Source organism: Lonchura striata, chromosome 5, assembly GCF_046129695.1.
Source record: "Lonchura striata isolate bLonStr1 chromosome 5, bLonStr1.mat, whole genome shotgun sequence".
In the NCBI taxonomy this organism is placed as follows: Eukaryota; Metazoa; Chordata; class Aves; order Passeriformes; family Estrildidae; genus Lonchura; species Lonchura striata.
Genome location: NC_134607.1, coordinates 52,555,275 through 52,572,072, shown reverse-complemented (window position 1 = coordinate 52,572,072; position 16,798 = coordinate 52,555,275). Strand labels below are relative to the sequence as shown.

Sequence of the window (16,798 nt, the reverse complement as noted above, 5' to 3'; positions counted from 1 at the left end):
AATAAAAATTAGAATTGGAGAAAATATATTACACCATCTCTATGCCTGTTAAATTAATTATAGGCAAGTGATGAACAAAATTGTGATTCATTATGCATTCTATGACAAAAAGAATAATTTATAAATTCAATGTAATGTTATTTCTTCTGTAATAGCAAAATGAATCATAAGCTTTTAATTTTCTGCTATAACTATCTAAACCCTTTTAATGAGGGGCTTAGCTATCTCTTGAGGTGTCTAGCAAAGTCTGATGGAAGTTCTCAAATTTTAGTAATAACACTATTGTATCAGCTAAAAAACTGCAACAGGTTAATTTCTTTCCAATTCATTTATCTCTTAATTATTACAGTTATTGTTATATATTACTCCTTAAATTCTTATCTTAGATTTTACCATACATCCAGCTATATTTCATCTACCAGACTTCACAAGGTATGCCTCACAGGCAACTGTAAGTACACAGGCAAGTTGTAACTTAAAACATTTTTTGGTGAAAATAAATAAATTAATTAGTATTCATCAACTCCAACACTCAGGTATGTTTAAAAAAATGATGCTGTGAAAAAGTCTGTTAAAAAGCAAACTAATAATAACTAGATTTTGCATTGCAACCTATTATATATTTTGCAACACCTACTGCTTGTTTCTTAATGCTTAAATGTTTTCTGTTCCTGTAGAGGTCATTGGAATTTTAAGGACTAGTTAATGTGCTGCAGTTCCAGCTCAGTCCCCAGTATAAAAGAATTTAGAGTATCTTCCTGGCAAATATGGCATGACAATCATATATTGACCATGTATCTAGCAGGGCCACCATTTAAAATGGGATATCAAACAGGATATGATATAACTATATTTTTTGTGTGTCACACAGAAAAGACAAAACCAAATTGGCCAAAGACCATAGCGCCTGTCCTCTAAGAAAAAACATCAAATATTGCAGAGATTTTGTCCACTGTTATGACCTGTATTATGACCTGTATCATCTGTGATAATCTGCACTGAGATATATGAGTACAAGCTGAAGGATAAAGAAAACAAGTCACACTGGATGGATAGTGGGTCTGGAATATGTACCCTGAAGTTCTGAAGATTTTATCTGATTTTGGCCTTGAATCTTTAAGCAAAATCCCTTAGAAAATTATGCTTCTACATATTCTGATGAGAAAGCTTGACACTAAAGCCCACCTATAGCTATAGAGAAACATTTATGTCTCCACCTGACACACATGGAATAGGAATCCATATGCTTAGAAATGCTTTTGAATTCTCAAAACATTCCATTTGTTAAAAGTTTTCAGCTTGTGATGGAAACTAGACTTTTTATTCTGGGAAGCTTAATAATTAAGATATCCTTAAGAATCAGAGACAATATCAATATCAATAGAATGTATTAACATTTTTTCATTTCTAATGTATTATGTTATTGTGTTATAATTTTCATTACTGAATTGTGAGTGAGATCATAGATTTGTAGCAAACCAGCACAGGAGGGTACTCCTGCTCTGGTAGAACAATTAGTGTCTTTGACCGTGAGGAATGAATAAGCTCTCTAGGGTAGGCTGTGCTCTCTTGTTCTGTGTTTGCATTCTGCACTGTATTCTCAAAGCTCAGCTGAGGACCAAAGGTTCTTCAGTGCACCCCCGGCACAAGCAATGCAGATAATCCCATTATCTTCCACCTCACAGTTTTTTTCGTGTTTCTGTCATCATGGAGAACTATTTAACATAAGGTGGAATTTATCTTGCCTAATTTTAGCTCTCTAAATGTCAGGAATCAAGTATAAGCTGATTGCTCAAGGCAACCTGTAGTCAGAGGAGAAAGACAGGCTTCTCCATGTAGCAATTCTTCCCACCCTGCTGTAGGAATCTGAGTGAACTGCCATGCTCTGTCAGTTTCTGTCTTTCTTTCCCTCTCTTGAAATAGGACACCAAAGGACTAAGATTAAAGTGACTGCTTGAAAAATATTTGTATTCCCCTAAAACTCTAGTCTTAAACCTTCTAAAATGGTAAAGGAACTGTATTCCTCTATTTTTATCTTCCATATGTATTAGTTTCAGAAATATATTAAATTTCTTAAAGTAGAATTCTTTATCCCTTTATAGGGTTTTTGTGTTTGATAATGTAACTCCATCACTATTCTTCAAGGATGTTATAGCTGAATAAAAGATTTTTTTCTTTAAAGAATTATCCAAACTTCATTAGGGTATTTATTCTTGCAAGTACCTTCAGTAGCATAATGCTTGCATTTTGAATATTATGGCTGGGAATGCTTTCAAAATTAATTTTACTCTGGTGTCAATGACAATTTATTGTTGGGAGCTTTTTCAGTCATAATGAAAGAAGAGCAGTAAAATGTTAAAGAATGACATTGATCTGCAAGACCTAAACAAACACTTTCCCAAAAACTTAGGGATGCCATTGCCAGCTTTCCTCAAAATTATGGTAGTTACAGAAAACATAATGTCTGCTTTATTCAAAAGTGAATCCCTTTCTTTTGAAGGCACTAATGCACCACAGTAACTGTATGATGATAAGATCTGCACTAATACTATCATAATAAAGGCTTGAAGGGGTGCTTTCACATTTGAGTTGGAAACACTGTCATTTTTCTTCTGATTTATGAACTCTAGTAAAAGGCCTGGTCCCATGGAGCTGAGTAAAGGGTCCCCAAGTATTGTTTTGTCTCTCTGTATTGATGTAATCAAATCTGACCTTGATATTTGACACTTCAAGAAAATTACAGAAAGGTCTTGCACAGACACTAATTTCAGTTTTAGACCTCACTGGCACTTTGTAAGTCTTAAAAATTACATTAGGTGCTTATGTTTCAATTATAAGAAAAACTGGAATTCTTTGATCCAAACAGCTTGGTAAAGGTGTGTAATGAATGAATGCACATGCAGTAAAAAAGAAAATATTAATATAAAAAGATGACACATAGTGATTTATTTTGTTTAAGGTCAAGAAGAACAACACATATTGAACATATATTAAGTCATGGCATATATTCACAGAATAATAGTTGGAACCTGAACAGCATTTGAAGGATGTAAATTCCTTTTTATTTTTTAACTTTCCTATTTTCAGTGGTAATTTGGGATATGAATTGCTTCTGTCCTCAATTTTTTTTATTTGCAGCAGCATATTTTTAAAGTGAGCATTATTTACTCTTATAAGTCAATCCTTATGTTTTAAAAATTTTATGAATAAAAGCAGACATGTAAAAGTCTTGCCAAATTTGCAGACCCATGGGTAAAGCGCAACTCTGAAAATAAACTTATTCTATTTAATTATTGCAGAAGCTGTCTGGATTTTGTTTAAGCAATTTTTAATCATAAATTAGAGTTATTTATAATACCAGGATATACCTTTTCTCCTTTGCTTCTATCTTTCTTGCCAGAATATATCTGTATTTTTGAAAGAACAGGATTACGAGCAGGTTCTCTCTCTTAGAGAATATGTGTACAATTTATGTTCTTTCCACTTGGAGTGAAGGGAGTGCTCGGCAAAGCTAATTTGGATTGTCTCCAGTAAAAGGAAAAGTTTCCATCAATTCTCATGTTTGTTTCTTGCCCAGTGTAAACAATGCATTACAAGACTTCATTCAAGAGCATTTGGGAAGTGCTTTGAGACCCCCCATGGAAGCCATTCTGACCATGCAAACTATTCTTAAGATAGACTGAAAAGTCAGTTATATCAGACTAAAATACTCCAGGAATCTATATTGATTCTCTCAACCTTATCTAAGGAATTAAGTATTTAAGACAAATTGTCTGCTTCTCTGCTTGGTTTCTCACCTGTCTGTTTGCCAGACAGCCTGAATGGTGTGTAAGAATACCACATTCTTTCAGCCACTGAATTTCCACCTGCCTGAAATTTCCACCATGTTGCTGGCTTCTCAGGGATTTAGGAACATAGGATGTCTAGCTAAAGAAAAAGCTGAAAATGAGACTTTTTGCTGTTTGTTGTTTCTTTTCTTCTCAAATGTTTTTTTTTTTAAATTGTGATTCTTCTTTCACACAGACAATAAATCCAAACTTTTAGCCTTTTTATTTCCATTCAAGGATATTATTACTTAAAGTGAAATTTATCTGATTTGTGGTAGGCTATAGCTAGCTGTATCTTTTAACTTTCTCGGATCCTGATTGTGTAGGAAGCCAATAGAACAGTCAGTCTTTTAACACAGAATCTTGGGCAAGATCTTTGAGTATCTTGTTCTGTATTTTTCTGCCAAAATATATACCTAGTGAAATACAGGAATTTGGAATCAGTTTCAAATATCCATCTCAGTGGTGACCTTCAAAATATACATTTTTCTCAGGTTTACGTGACAAGATTTCTCTCACTTATATTCTACCAAAAATGGGTTTTGTATAAGAAAACTTTGAAGGCTGACACAAATGGGGTGGATTCCTACTATTTTTCAAACTATTCTCCCAGTGGAAATCACATTTTTCATGACAGGTCAATAGCTAACTCTGTTTAAGTTTCCATACATGTAAAATAGATCTATGGCGTGGATATCCTTGCCTTTCCAAAATTTAAAAGCACCTCAGAACTCTCAAAACAAGTGATAACTCAGCATTAGAGCTAACAGAATGAGTTTTCCAGTTTAGGTTCAGTTGCTCCTATATTTTACCTTGAATGCTGTTTAAGTCACTGAAAGAGTCGTTAAATAAAAAGTGCATCTTAAAATATGATCTTGCAGAAGAAAGTGGGAAAGAGAAGAGGATAACTTCTAAAGAAATGCACCATTTTTTACAGACCAAGTATTTATGTAATAACAGTAGTAAATAAGACTAAAGACTATGTAAACAAATGTATGAGAAAGGAGCAGAAAGATAAATAGTTCACAGAAAAATGTCATTCACAGCAATACAAATGGTTAACATTTAAAAGCAGGTGGGTTCAGAAAAGGAGAATGAAGTTGAATATACCGTCACTTTTCAAATGTTAGCCATAGTTATTGACTCCTTTTAACTCATTTTTTTTCTGTGAATGCCTATATTAAAAGCCTATTTTAGGTGCTCATTACAAAAAAAAAATTGAAAATATTGATGACACACTAAATTGAGGATAGATGTATTTAGCATTTGAATGCTAAAAGAAGTAAAAAGTGAAAATTTATTGTTTTAGAAAACACAGAGGCAGCAAAAGTACACAATATCATTTAATTAGAGTGTCATAATTTCTACAAGAATATATTTCAGGGGGAAGAAAAAATAATCATGACAGCACATAAACACATCATGATAGAGTAGGAGGTGTAGCTATACAATGACGTCAGAAAAAAGAAAATGTGCTGATTCACTGGCTGTCTTTCCTAAAGGGATTAAGAAGTCAACTTGTCAAAATAGTACACAGCTGGCTTTCATTCTTTCTTTCTTAAAAACAGCTAAATGTCATCTGGTGATTTTCCAGAGGTTTGAAGTTTAGTTAAAATTCACAAATACAGCATACCTAATCCAAACTGGAAACCCAGATAATGTTACTAAACATCCTATAATTTTAAAAAGTTTTTGACCACCTCCTAGTGGAAGCCACTTCAGATCCAATCTGAAAACTAATACAAACATCTGTCCATGTACATCTTCACAAACATCTTCACAAACTGTCCTGAGTTCAAAGAGAATGGTTTAAGCAATTTCTGAGAAGTATTTTATGGGACAGACCACCAGAGGGAAGTACTAAACATTCTTAAGAGACAGCATTTGAGCAAGTTTTCATTCTTGAATGTAATGCCATATGGCTGGGGGGTGGGATTTGCATCTCTGAGGAAGCTATGACAAGTGGCAACATTGATTTTTTGCCTTAATCTTTCTGTAGCTTCAATTTTTAAAGCAGACTTTTCTCCTGAAGAAGTTTCAATTTTCAGTCTCAAGAAGGAGATTAAATGTTGCATCTGAACACTTTTGCTTCTGTTCACATTTGCCTGGAGTCAGTGCAACATATTTCTAGATCAGCAATAAAATAACCTCTTGGTCTTGATAGGCTAACATTTTAAGAAAATCAACAATATTTTACACAAGCCTTCCATTAAAATAATTTTTCATTTATTGCCAAAAGAATAAAGAGATTATGCAGACAGGTGAGTCAGGAAGATTCAGCAATCACACGAGTTCAAGCATAATGCAGTAGAGAGGGGTGCATGTGTGTGTCCATCTGTCAGAGGGGAAGAGCATCTTTGGTCATAGGCTTGCCAAGCTGGTGAAGACACCTTTATACTAAAGTTGCTGAGGAAAGAGAACCTTAATCCAACTCACCCCTACCTGTCTGATGCCAGTATCAGCAAGAGATGCCCACAACCTGGAGAGGGATTGCAGGCCATCAGGAGAGCACCTAAAGAGAAGCACAAAGAAATTCATGCCACTCCAGCCAGCAAATCGACATCATAAGAGTTCAACTTAAATGCCCCTATCAAACATGTATGAAATGTGCAATAAACAAGATGAATTAGAGCTATACACAAATTATCAGGTCTACAATCTTATCACAGAGTTGTGGTGGAGCGGTTCCTATGACTGGAGAGAATGCCATGCAATAAAACCCTGTAGGGAAGAGAGGCACAAGAAGACTGGTTAATATTCAAGGATTGCCTCCTCCAAGCTCAGGAGGTCAGATTGGATGGGGATTTGAATAACCTGGTCAAGTTACATGGCGGTGCTGGGAGGAGGGTTATAAAAAGATCATCATCAAGATCTCATCCAACACAAACTGTTGTATGACTCTATGATTCCATACATCCAAAGGTTGGCAAAAACACCTTTGTACCTCCTGCAATTTAAAAATGTGCTTTGCCTTGTAGTGCAATTTAATCAGAAAATCTTTCAAGGGCACAACTTTATTGATCCTAAAAACCTAACAGAAATAACACTATTTAGTCTCGTATGACAGCAGATGGCACTCTAAAACTGTTGGCATGTACATGTATGACTGCATATATGTATACATACACAATCAAAAAACATGTTTCTTTCCAAATAGTGAGGCTTTGGAAAAGTCTGGGATCTAAGATTATGATGCTTTTTTTTCTCAAAAAATATTTGAAACACAAAATCTTTCCATGCAAGATTTTAGAAACATTGTCACACTGGAAGATATCCAACAGAAGGGAAATAAAATCTATTTCTAAAATTTTACTTTGTTTTTACTGCCCTTCTATGTAATAAAAGTCACTTTCCTTGAAAATAAGGGTATATTTACTTATAGACAAAAAAATTATACATAGATATGGGTTTTTTTTCAAATGCCACAATGGAATATCTGCTTCATATTTACCATAGATTCCAAAAGGTATTTAACTTGTTAAGACTGTATTAAGAAGAAGAAAGAGAGGAAATATGGAATCCATTGCAGTCTTCTTTGCATATGCAAGAAGTATGGTAATAGCATTATATGAATTCTGTCACCTCATTCTGAAGTTTTGTCAACTTTTATTTCCTCTTATATAGAAGGAGAAAGAAAAATAATCAGTAGATTTAATAAATTATTAAAGCTGGAGGAATCTGAGAGAAGAAAAATAATTACTCAAGCAAGAAGTAACAGTAGTGGGAAGAGAACAATACCACTTGAGAATAGATTGTAACTGGATGCCAAATTACACTGCTATTTTTGACCATAGTGGGTGGTTTTGCTTGAATAAAGACTATAGTGTTAAAGCCAAATATACATGCAATACATATGTTTGAACAACCAAAACTCTTGAGACTCTGGGGTGCAGTCCGTAACTGGAGGAACAGACCTAGCTTCCTTTGTAATATAAACAGTCCTGCAAGAGAACTGGCCAGATCTTATATTAGCTGTGCTAATGCCAAAAAAATAAAATAACCTCAGTGGTGACAAGGAGAAAAGTTGTTTTTGTTATTCCGGTTTTCAGGAATCTGTGACTAACCAAAGAGGCTCTAGCAGCCTATCCTGAAATACTGGACACCAAATTCACCAAGACAATATTCCTAAATTTTTCTGCAGTCCTGAACAATGACTCTATATACATCAGTTTAGTTGCTCTCTAATCTGAGAGGTGCCCATCTGATAATTTGTAGCTCTTCCTCAGTATTGACTTACATGAAAAGTTGATGCATAAGGCATGGCTGTGCCTGGTATTTCTCCCTCTGTATTTTTAGGAGGAAATGGCTTGGCAAGATTTCTCCTAACCCCTTTAAGCACACCCCAATGAGGACAACTAAAGGACAAGTTTAATTTTTACTGCTGTTTCATCTTTTATCACTGTGTAAGTGCTGGAATACTCAAAGCAAAATGAGAAATTTGGGTTTTGGAGGACAAAAGCACACTAAGAAAATATTTTAATGCTCTGTTTAACCTCCTGTAAGAGGATCTGGGTTTCTCTGGAAAGACATTTAGAAAGAAATAGAAAAATTCTGGAGGATGTTATGATGAAACCAAGCTGTAGAATAATAACAAAATAAGGATCAATTGGATTGGAACACTAGAAAAAAAACCAGAAAAATTTGTCTTTGGTTCATAGCTTAATGGCTAAGACACTGGCAATAAGACAGCTGAATCCTAATCCTTTTCTAAACAGTCTTTACACAGTGATTGTTCCTTAAATCTTTATAAAGCCTCTGATAAGGACAAGAAATCTATACATTTGTCTCTATGGTAAAATACAGAAAAAGCAGTCTAGCTTTGTGTTGCATTTTGTTGTACAATAATAAATCTTGCATTCTTTTTCAGAGTAAGAGTGCTTCAACAGGAAGAGATGGAAACGTTCCCTCTTTCACCTATAGTGCATTAAAGTGTCTATAATGGTTGAGAAACACTAGAAAATACAAGTGTGTATCCTCTTGGGTAGACAAGGTCCTTTGTTGGAGTCCAGAGCATCCCTTTGGCTGCCCCAGATGCCTCAAGACTCTGGCAAGGGGTTCAGGGATCTTGGTAAGAATTCAAAAACACCTGTGGCTTCGATTTTAGCCCATGGGAGAGGCTGCCAACCTTACATGAGGAATTACAAGCCAAAAGGGTTTGAGCAGTGTAATAGGGGAATTGACACAGGGTGGAAAAGTAGAATTTTGGGGATTTTTAGAATGTAATTCAGGGGTACAAGATGGAGGAGTCTGGACGTGCCCTTGCCTCTTCTTCCTTCTTCTTGTCCTCCATGTCTTGGTGTGATAGTGACACTTTTCTATTGGCCTAGGACAGGGACACACTGTCCAACATAGATTTTAGGTATTGGTACGGGAACTGTAAACATGGTACATGTAATTTTGAGTATATAATGCGGGACACGCCTGGGGCTGGAAGGAGACTGCCATGGCTTCTGTACTAGCTGGACCTCGGCAGGTCAGAAAGAAGCTCTTATAGGTAAAAAAAAAGAAACAACCTTAAAAACTTGGCTTCACGCATTCCAGACCTTTTCTTCAGCAGTTGGGCTAGGGAAAAAAGGACTTTCACACTGTTGGGGTCTTGCCAGCAGACCCTGACAGTGCTTAAATAAGCTTTTTCCTGCTTCTAGATGAGAGCTCAGGTTGTGTTCCTAGAAGAAGCTTTTTATCTAGCTGTCAACTAAGAAAAGTGAACTTTCTATTTTTTCAGGAGTCTCTTGTGTGCTGGATACACTGTATAGTGGCTTGTAAAATAGCCAGTGAGCTGCCCAGGGACAGAGGAGACAGAACATGTCTGGGCAGACAGGGACATGCCCCTGCTGTCTGGTAGCATTTGAGTTGGGCAGGACTTTGTCTCAGTTTTGGGCATAGGTACCAAATGCCATGTTTTACTGGAGTGCACTCTTTTAGGTTTTTCATGAACAGGTGAGGCCTTGGATGCAGAATTCTGGGGAATGAGGGATTGCTGCAAATCTTTGGCTGTTAAAAGTCATTGACAGCAATGAGTTTCTGATATAGCTCAAGTCACTACAACTCTTCTAGAATGCATTCCACAGAACATGAAGCATTTGGAAATTGGCTGAGGAAGCCAGAATGGTGAAAATCGTGCTTGTGTTGCTCTCCTGCAATTATTCCCAAACCCTATTTTCAATCTGCATGCTTATTTTCAGTGATTCCCCCTAGTGCGCGATTCATCTGGCTTGGCAGCTGCTCTGCACGCAGCACATTTCAAGAAGGAAGGGGACAGAAGCACAGGCATGTTTCCAAGAAAACAGATAAACTGCTTTGGTGTCACTGATGTGGAAAGTGGGTTAGTCGCTCTCTCAGACTGGTATTCCTGATTGGTTTTGCTTGTCCACAGCAACATATGGCTGCGCTAGCCCACCCTTGGAGTACAATTCAGTGGGTCTTCCCCTTCCCTGAGAGTGGAGCAATGAACTTAGATTTTGAAGTTTAGTATTTAAATCATGCAAAGTATTCCACTGTTTTAAGGCAGCATGTAAAGCTGATTTAAGGATTACTGTTATGTTGCTTCTCTTTTTTTATATACACTAAGTATTTATCTATACATTTACCTGACAAAAGCTAGTCATTTCTTTGTCCAAAGAAAAACGAGGAAAATTTAAAATCCCAGAGTAATAAAATTTGGTAAGGCTTACAATGATATATTATATGCTTACTAAACTTAAGTGTGTATAATGATTCTATTTCATTTCTTCTTCTCTCTTCCTCCCACTACTGATTGACTTGATTGGTACAAGCTTAAACTGAGAAACTAATGGCTCAAGGAATCACAGTACTAGGTCTTGAAGACATTTCATTTGTGTTATTTTTATATTGTTGCAACTGCATCAATTTCAGTGAATTACTTCTGATTTACACTAGTGCTTGTTGCACCAGTAATATTTCAGTGCAGGAATCTTCCCATGCAGAAGGTGCATATTCCATTTTCAAATAAATAATAAATACTCCTTGTTGAAGAAATGTTGTTGACATGATGAAAAAACAAACCCAGTTTGAGAATGCAAGTCTGTCTAGTAAATTTGAGGAAGATCAGCGGACACACAGAATGGAAACACCTAAGGAGCTCTAAAGCAGAAGGAGAAAATTTGTTTGTGAATCTACATTTTTTCCTTTCTCTAAGAGGTCATTTACTCAGAATGAGCACACATTCAGCTGTACTGGAAGCTATGACAGGTAGGTCACTGACAGTGAGATATGAGTTATTACATTGTAAAAAATTAATGGGTGCCATAGCCACTTTGAGCTATGCATAATTATAAACTGCTTGGAATCAGTGGATATGCTGAATAAATGTAAAAGGCTCAGCAGATGAATTCATGCAGTCCTACACAAATGCTTTCAGCTCTCCCCTCAAAGCCAAATTCCTGAAGACGCTGTGCTAACCACGGAATGAATGTCCCAGAGTATGCCACATGATAAACCCAGGAAGCACCACAGGATTTTCAGGTACAGGCTCTCCCAGCCTCCCCTCTGCCAAGCCTGCAGCTTCAGGGGCTGCAGCTCACCTGGGCACATCTCAGTAGCAGCAGCACACTTTCTTTCCTATGGAGGCAGAAAAGAGTAGACTCTACACCAAATTTTTAGAAAGATGACTCTTAACTACAGTCTCAGGGGTTTTTTTATTATTTCTGTCACAGGAACAGAATATTGCCATTCAGACACATTCTACCATATCAAGAGGCTTCACTTGCTTTGACAGGATTGTTCACCTGATAGAGGCATCTACCTGCAATGAGCAGCCTCTATCTAGAAATTTGGTAGAAACTTTCCAGCCTTCAAGTACATTCATCCAGCAATGCTCAGGGATCTATGTCCCTGGCCTCTTCAAAAGAGCACTAATTGTATCAAGTAAGAAGAAAAGCACTTGTGAATCTATTTTGGGGCAGCCTGATGACAAGTGGAAGGAGGAAAGGTGGGTGAGTCCCTTAGCTGGGCTGTGGAACATGTTTGAACCTCCAGTTACCTAAGGAGAGGAAACTGAAATAATGCATTCCTGAAATTGCAGGATCCACCTGACTCTGAATTTAATATCAACACTTTTCCTTCTTATTTTGGCCCCGAAAAAATATTCTTTCTCAGAATGGCCTCAAGCATTGCACATGTACCTTGAACACAGAGGTTGTGCTGGATGTGCAGCTGTTCATCTATGAGGCTAACATGTGCCATGGACTCAAGGGACCACAGCACTTCAGAAAAGAATGGCAGCTAAGCATCTATTTCCTCTATAATGTACCCAAAAAGCAAAACCTTAAACCTGCATGACATAGTCTTATCCTAACAAGTCTATGACAGAGGATCAAGAAATAGAAACCACAATAAGCCTACAAAGATCCCTGTACAGGGATGCATGAGCCACAGACAGGATGAATGGGCCCAGCTGAAATGTAGGCATGTGTAAGTGACAGAACAACCTGAGATGAGAACACTAAGGCATTCTTATCACCAAGCTTTTAGGGATCAACATTGCCCCAAAAATCTTGTTGACTGTGATGCATGCAACCATAAAAACTTATCTGCTTGAAGGGAAGGGCTGGAAATGAAAAGACTAGCCAAAAGATCACATCTTCTGGGATCAACCTGAAAGTTAATTTGTGATGCATTTCACACTGGCTGTAAGTATTTCTTGTTGATCAGCTCAACTCAGTAGTGACATAGCAACAGGCAGAGGCTCAAATTTATCCATAGTTTGGCAACGATGGTCTGAAAAAAGATTAAGGGCAACAAATGTAAGGCAAGGGAGAAGATGAGAGGGAGTTAAAAAGTCCCATTTGATTAATACGTATATTAAAGTGTTTATTTATATACTAATAAACATGTGAGAAAACACAGTACCTGACGAATGAGAACCACCCAAGTCATGACCTCTGTGCTTTAATATGATATTTGAATGAAGGCTGTAAACTCATGCAAAGCCTCATTAAAGCACTGTTAAAGAGATGTCAGAGAGACAGAGCTTCTAGGATTAGTGGATTATAAATGTAGTTATGCTCTATACTGACCTTAAACTACAGCCATTTAATACTGGTATTACTTATGGAAATGAAAAAATGTGCTATCTGTGACCACATTCATAGTTTTACCAGCTACTGGTTTCTTAGAAATACTTCCTCTTTATATGACGAACTAATTCTGAGGGGGAAAATGTTGGTAAAATTTTATGGCAACCAAGAGACTCTACTTACTGAGAAAGTAATTAGCTAAAGGTCATTACTGCATTCCCTTTAAATGCCTGATTTTGATATATTTTGGAATGCTGCCTTCCTTCTAGAAGAACCTGTGGCTATGTAGCTTCAATAATCATACATTATGCCTACCCTGTACTTATTTACAGTTCAAATTATAGCATCTTTCTATTCAAAACACTGGAGTTTCTCTGTAACTATTCATGTCTCCAACAACAGAAGCTATGCAGGGAAACCAAAGGATGTCTAAAGTCTCCACAAATTTTTTTCTTAATCATGGCCATAATCCTAATCCTGAGGACAAAAAAAAATGTAAAGCACAAATAGGAAAATAAAGAGAAAACAATACAACTTATCTTGTGTAAGGAATGGAGACACTAGACCTGCATAAATACAGTTAGGAGTGGGTTTGATTTGTTCCTAAGTGAACACTACTTATATTCCCTAAGGAAAAGCAAATCCCCTCTTGTAGCTAAAGAAGAAAATAACTTTCTGAAGATAATGGTTATTTTTAACAGTAGTTAATTCTTTATGGCTCTGTTAAAATTTTATACAAATTCATATCCAAGAGGCTTTGTTAAGCTAGGCAAAAAAAATAATGCACACTACCAGCAAATTTGCTTGAAGATTATTTTCAATTGGCTATGTGAATTTATTTGAATTTATTGCATATTTATAATTAAAGAGCACACAAACCACTTTTACTTTAACAGGTAATCTTTGTTTCTGCTAAAGTCACTGTGAAAAAGCTTGTTGCTTCTCCCTCTAAAGGCTTTCATTCTCTGCTATTGTTAAACCATAACAATATCAGCAATATAATGCCAGAAAGATTCATTAACAACCTATTTAGTGAAATTCACATCTCTGCTGATTAAAGCCAAAAGAGGGATAACAAGGGATGTCAATAGAAATGTTCACACATCCTTTTGTCCCCAAGTATATCTGTATGTAGGTGCTCAAAGGAAATATTCAAAGTTGTTTTCATCAATGTAAAGGAAAATCACACGTCTGTCTGTCACAGACAAACTGACTATTTTGGAAAACTCTGGGAAAAGAAGCATGAAGAACAAATATGAATTTTTGGTTACAGAGAAGTCAAACACTTATCATCCTCCACCTTCCCTAAATCTGTTTTGTTAATATGTAACAAGAGAATTAGACTTCTTTTTCCCCATATAATTTTTCAGATTTCTTCTATGTACTACAAAGAAAGCGAAAAATCTGACTCCTTCCTTTCAGTCAATTTGTAGACCGCCTTTAAAATGTTTATTAGATTAAAGTTATCGCACTCTAGTATTACAGTATTTTATCACAGTGCTTTACTTTCTTAATAATTCTAAATAAAATGGAATTGATCTTTTTCACTTATCCTTTTTTTAGACATGGTGTGGATGCTGTTTTACTGTTGTATGTGAAATGCTAACCTGATTTTCACAACCCTAGGCTACATTTCATTGCAGAAACATGCAAGTTGAGGTTTATTATCCCATGTGGATTTAGACAGGAGACAAATCTTTCCTGGGACAGAAATATAACAATAAAGGGACCCATCTCAAGTCAGCACATCTGGTTTACCTCACCTGCTCTGAAAGATTTGCACTGATTAGAGAATTTTAGAATTGCTTCGCAATATGTATTAAAACAAATCAGTAAGACCAGATGACACTAGCATAAGGAGTCCAAAGAAACCCAGATATAAATTTGCTGAATTTTATGTGTTACAGTTGCTTTCTCACTCACTCACTCTTATGCCATCTACTGTCAAAGGGTACAATGATAACACAATTAAAAAAATTTTAAAAATTAAAACGATAAGGTTTAAAATAAATAGGATCACAAACTAAAGAATATTTTCAGTCCAAGTCTATTAGTGGAAATTATATTAATAACCAAAAAATAAACATAATTGAGGAAATTTAACCTCTGAAGAGTAAATTTATGCCTCCCAGATTTGAAAGGTGTGAGTTCTCCCAAAGAGTCTGCAATCATATTGAAAGAAGCTTTCCCAAATAACCCTCCTTTGGATTTTCAAAATCTGTTACAATATTTTTCAAAGAAGCTAAGTTTTCATGTGGAAAAATGTTGTCTTGTGGATCAGTACTTGGTGGAAAAGTAACAAAATACAATAAAGGCTAATTTCCAAAAAGAAAAAGAGAGAGGATTCTTAGGTGAGTCTCATATTGAACTGTCTTAGGGACCAAGCATATTCTTAAACAGTCTGCAAAAGAGACTGAGATATTACCCAAAAAATATGCAAATGATACAAGAATAGCCTCAGTGATCAAAACTAAAATTGACCATAGCATTCTGAAAGAAAAAAATCTCCAACATTTTGTAATGTTGAGCAGCAGATTAATAAAATGGAAAATAAAATCCATTGTCAGTGGTATAAACACCCTCAACTAAACCTACAAATGAAGAACTGAATGAATTTCTACCATCAAAGGAAGATATCTGTATGTCACAGGTTTTAAAATTTTCAGAGCAATGCTTAATCAAAGGGAAAGTTGAATGCCAGGAATCCGTAGAAAGATAATAGAAAATGAAACAGAAAACTGCTATTTTCATGTACAAATTCCTGATGCAAACACCTTTTAACTATTATGATATGTACTGGTCAAAAAGATACATTAGAATAAGACAAGAAATTATACAAAAGGCAACAGGAAAGGTCAAAGAAACTGGAGAGGTTCTTTCTACGCAAGCAGAGCCTCACTAGAATTTAGCCAAAAAGTCCAAAAGAAACACATAACAGAAAATGGCAAAGAAGGTTAATATTCAATAACTTGTCATTGTTTCTCATAATACCAGATCTGGAGTGAACTAAATGAAATCCTGAATCATCAAGTTAAAAACAAAGAGTGGAAGTATTTTTTATTTCAAAATAAAACCATGTATAAGAAAGGTTCACAGACGGGTAATAAATGCAGTGATGAATAGGCAGCCTCTGCAAAACTCATGTCACAGTTAACATCGTGAGGAAAATATCCCACTGAATTTTTCTGCCTTACCCTCTTTTCTAAAATAGCCACTTTGTTCATTTTTACAGAGAAGGAATAATGGACAAAGTTAATTTCTCTATGCCAGCTTTTCTGAAGCTGTCAGTGCCCTCAGGTCATACATAAGAACAGGAGGAATCTCCCAGACTTCTTAAAAGCACAGTGAAAGAAAGCTGGTTGAATTTTCCCTTATAATCCATGCTACACTCAAGGTCCATCCAAACCTATAAGTTCTCTCCAACAGGACTTAATGGGAATAAAATCACCATATTAGGAGTCAAGAGCATCTGGCAGTATGCTCAGTGCTACAGGTCTCACCTTTATGACTACTGAACTACATAATAGATAAACAAATACTAACAGGACCACCTGCAGAAAGCTGTCAGCCTTTCACGGGGTAATGCCAAAAGCTAACTTAAGATCAAGTCTGGTTTTATTGGCAATTTCTTTAACTTCAGAAAATCCTTTAGAAAGTTACACTATATATAGTTCTTTCTAACCTTATATTTTAAGTAACTATGTTGAATTTAAGGATTTGTTGAAAAGAAAACTCTGCTATTGTGAGGAGGTTGCCATTGCCAAGGGATAGAGGTCAATTAATTATCAAGAAACAGGATTTCTGAAGACAGATTTTAGGTCTGTAAATAAACTTTGCTAGGAATTTTGCAGATTTGTCTTGCAACACATCATAAATGTAAAAAGCATGAGATAGTATTTTTGAAGATTTGGAGAATTTTACCTTACCTCATCT

General features: G+C 35.9%; 1 protein-coding gene across 1 annotated transcript in view; it reads right to left on the bottom strand.

Moving 5' to 3' along the window:
• Positions 1 to 16,798, bottom strand: part of LOC110469389 (uncharacterized) — a 262,624-nt gene that overhangs the window by 88,861 nt on the left and 156,965 nt on the right. Inside the window, exon 4 of the mRNA XM_077783555.1 lies at positions 6,264 to 6,339. Coding sequence (XP_077639681.1) covers positions 6,264 to 6,339 — 76 coding nt within the window. The remainder of the gene's footprint in view (positions 1 to 6,263; positions 6,340 to 16,798) is intronic.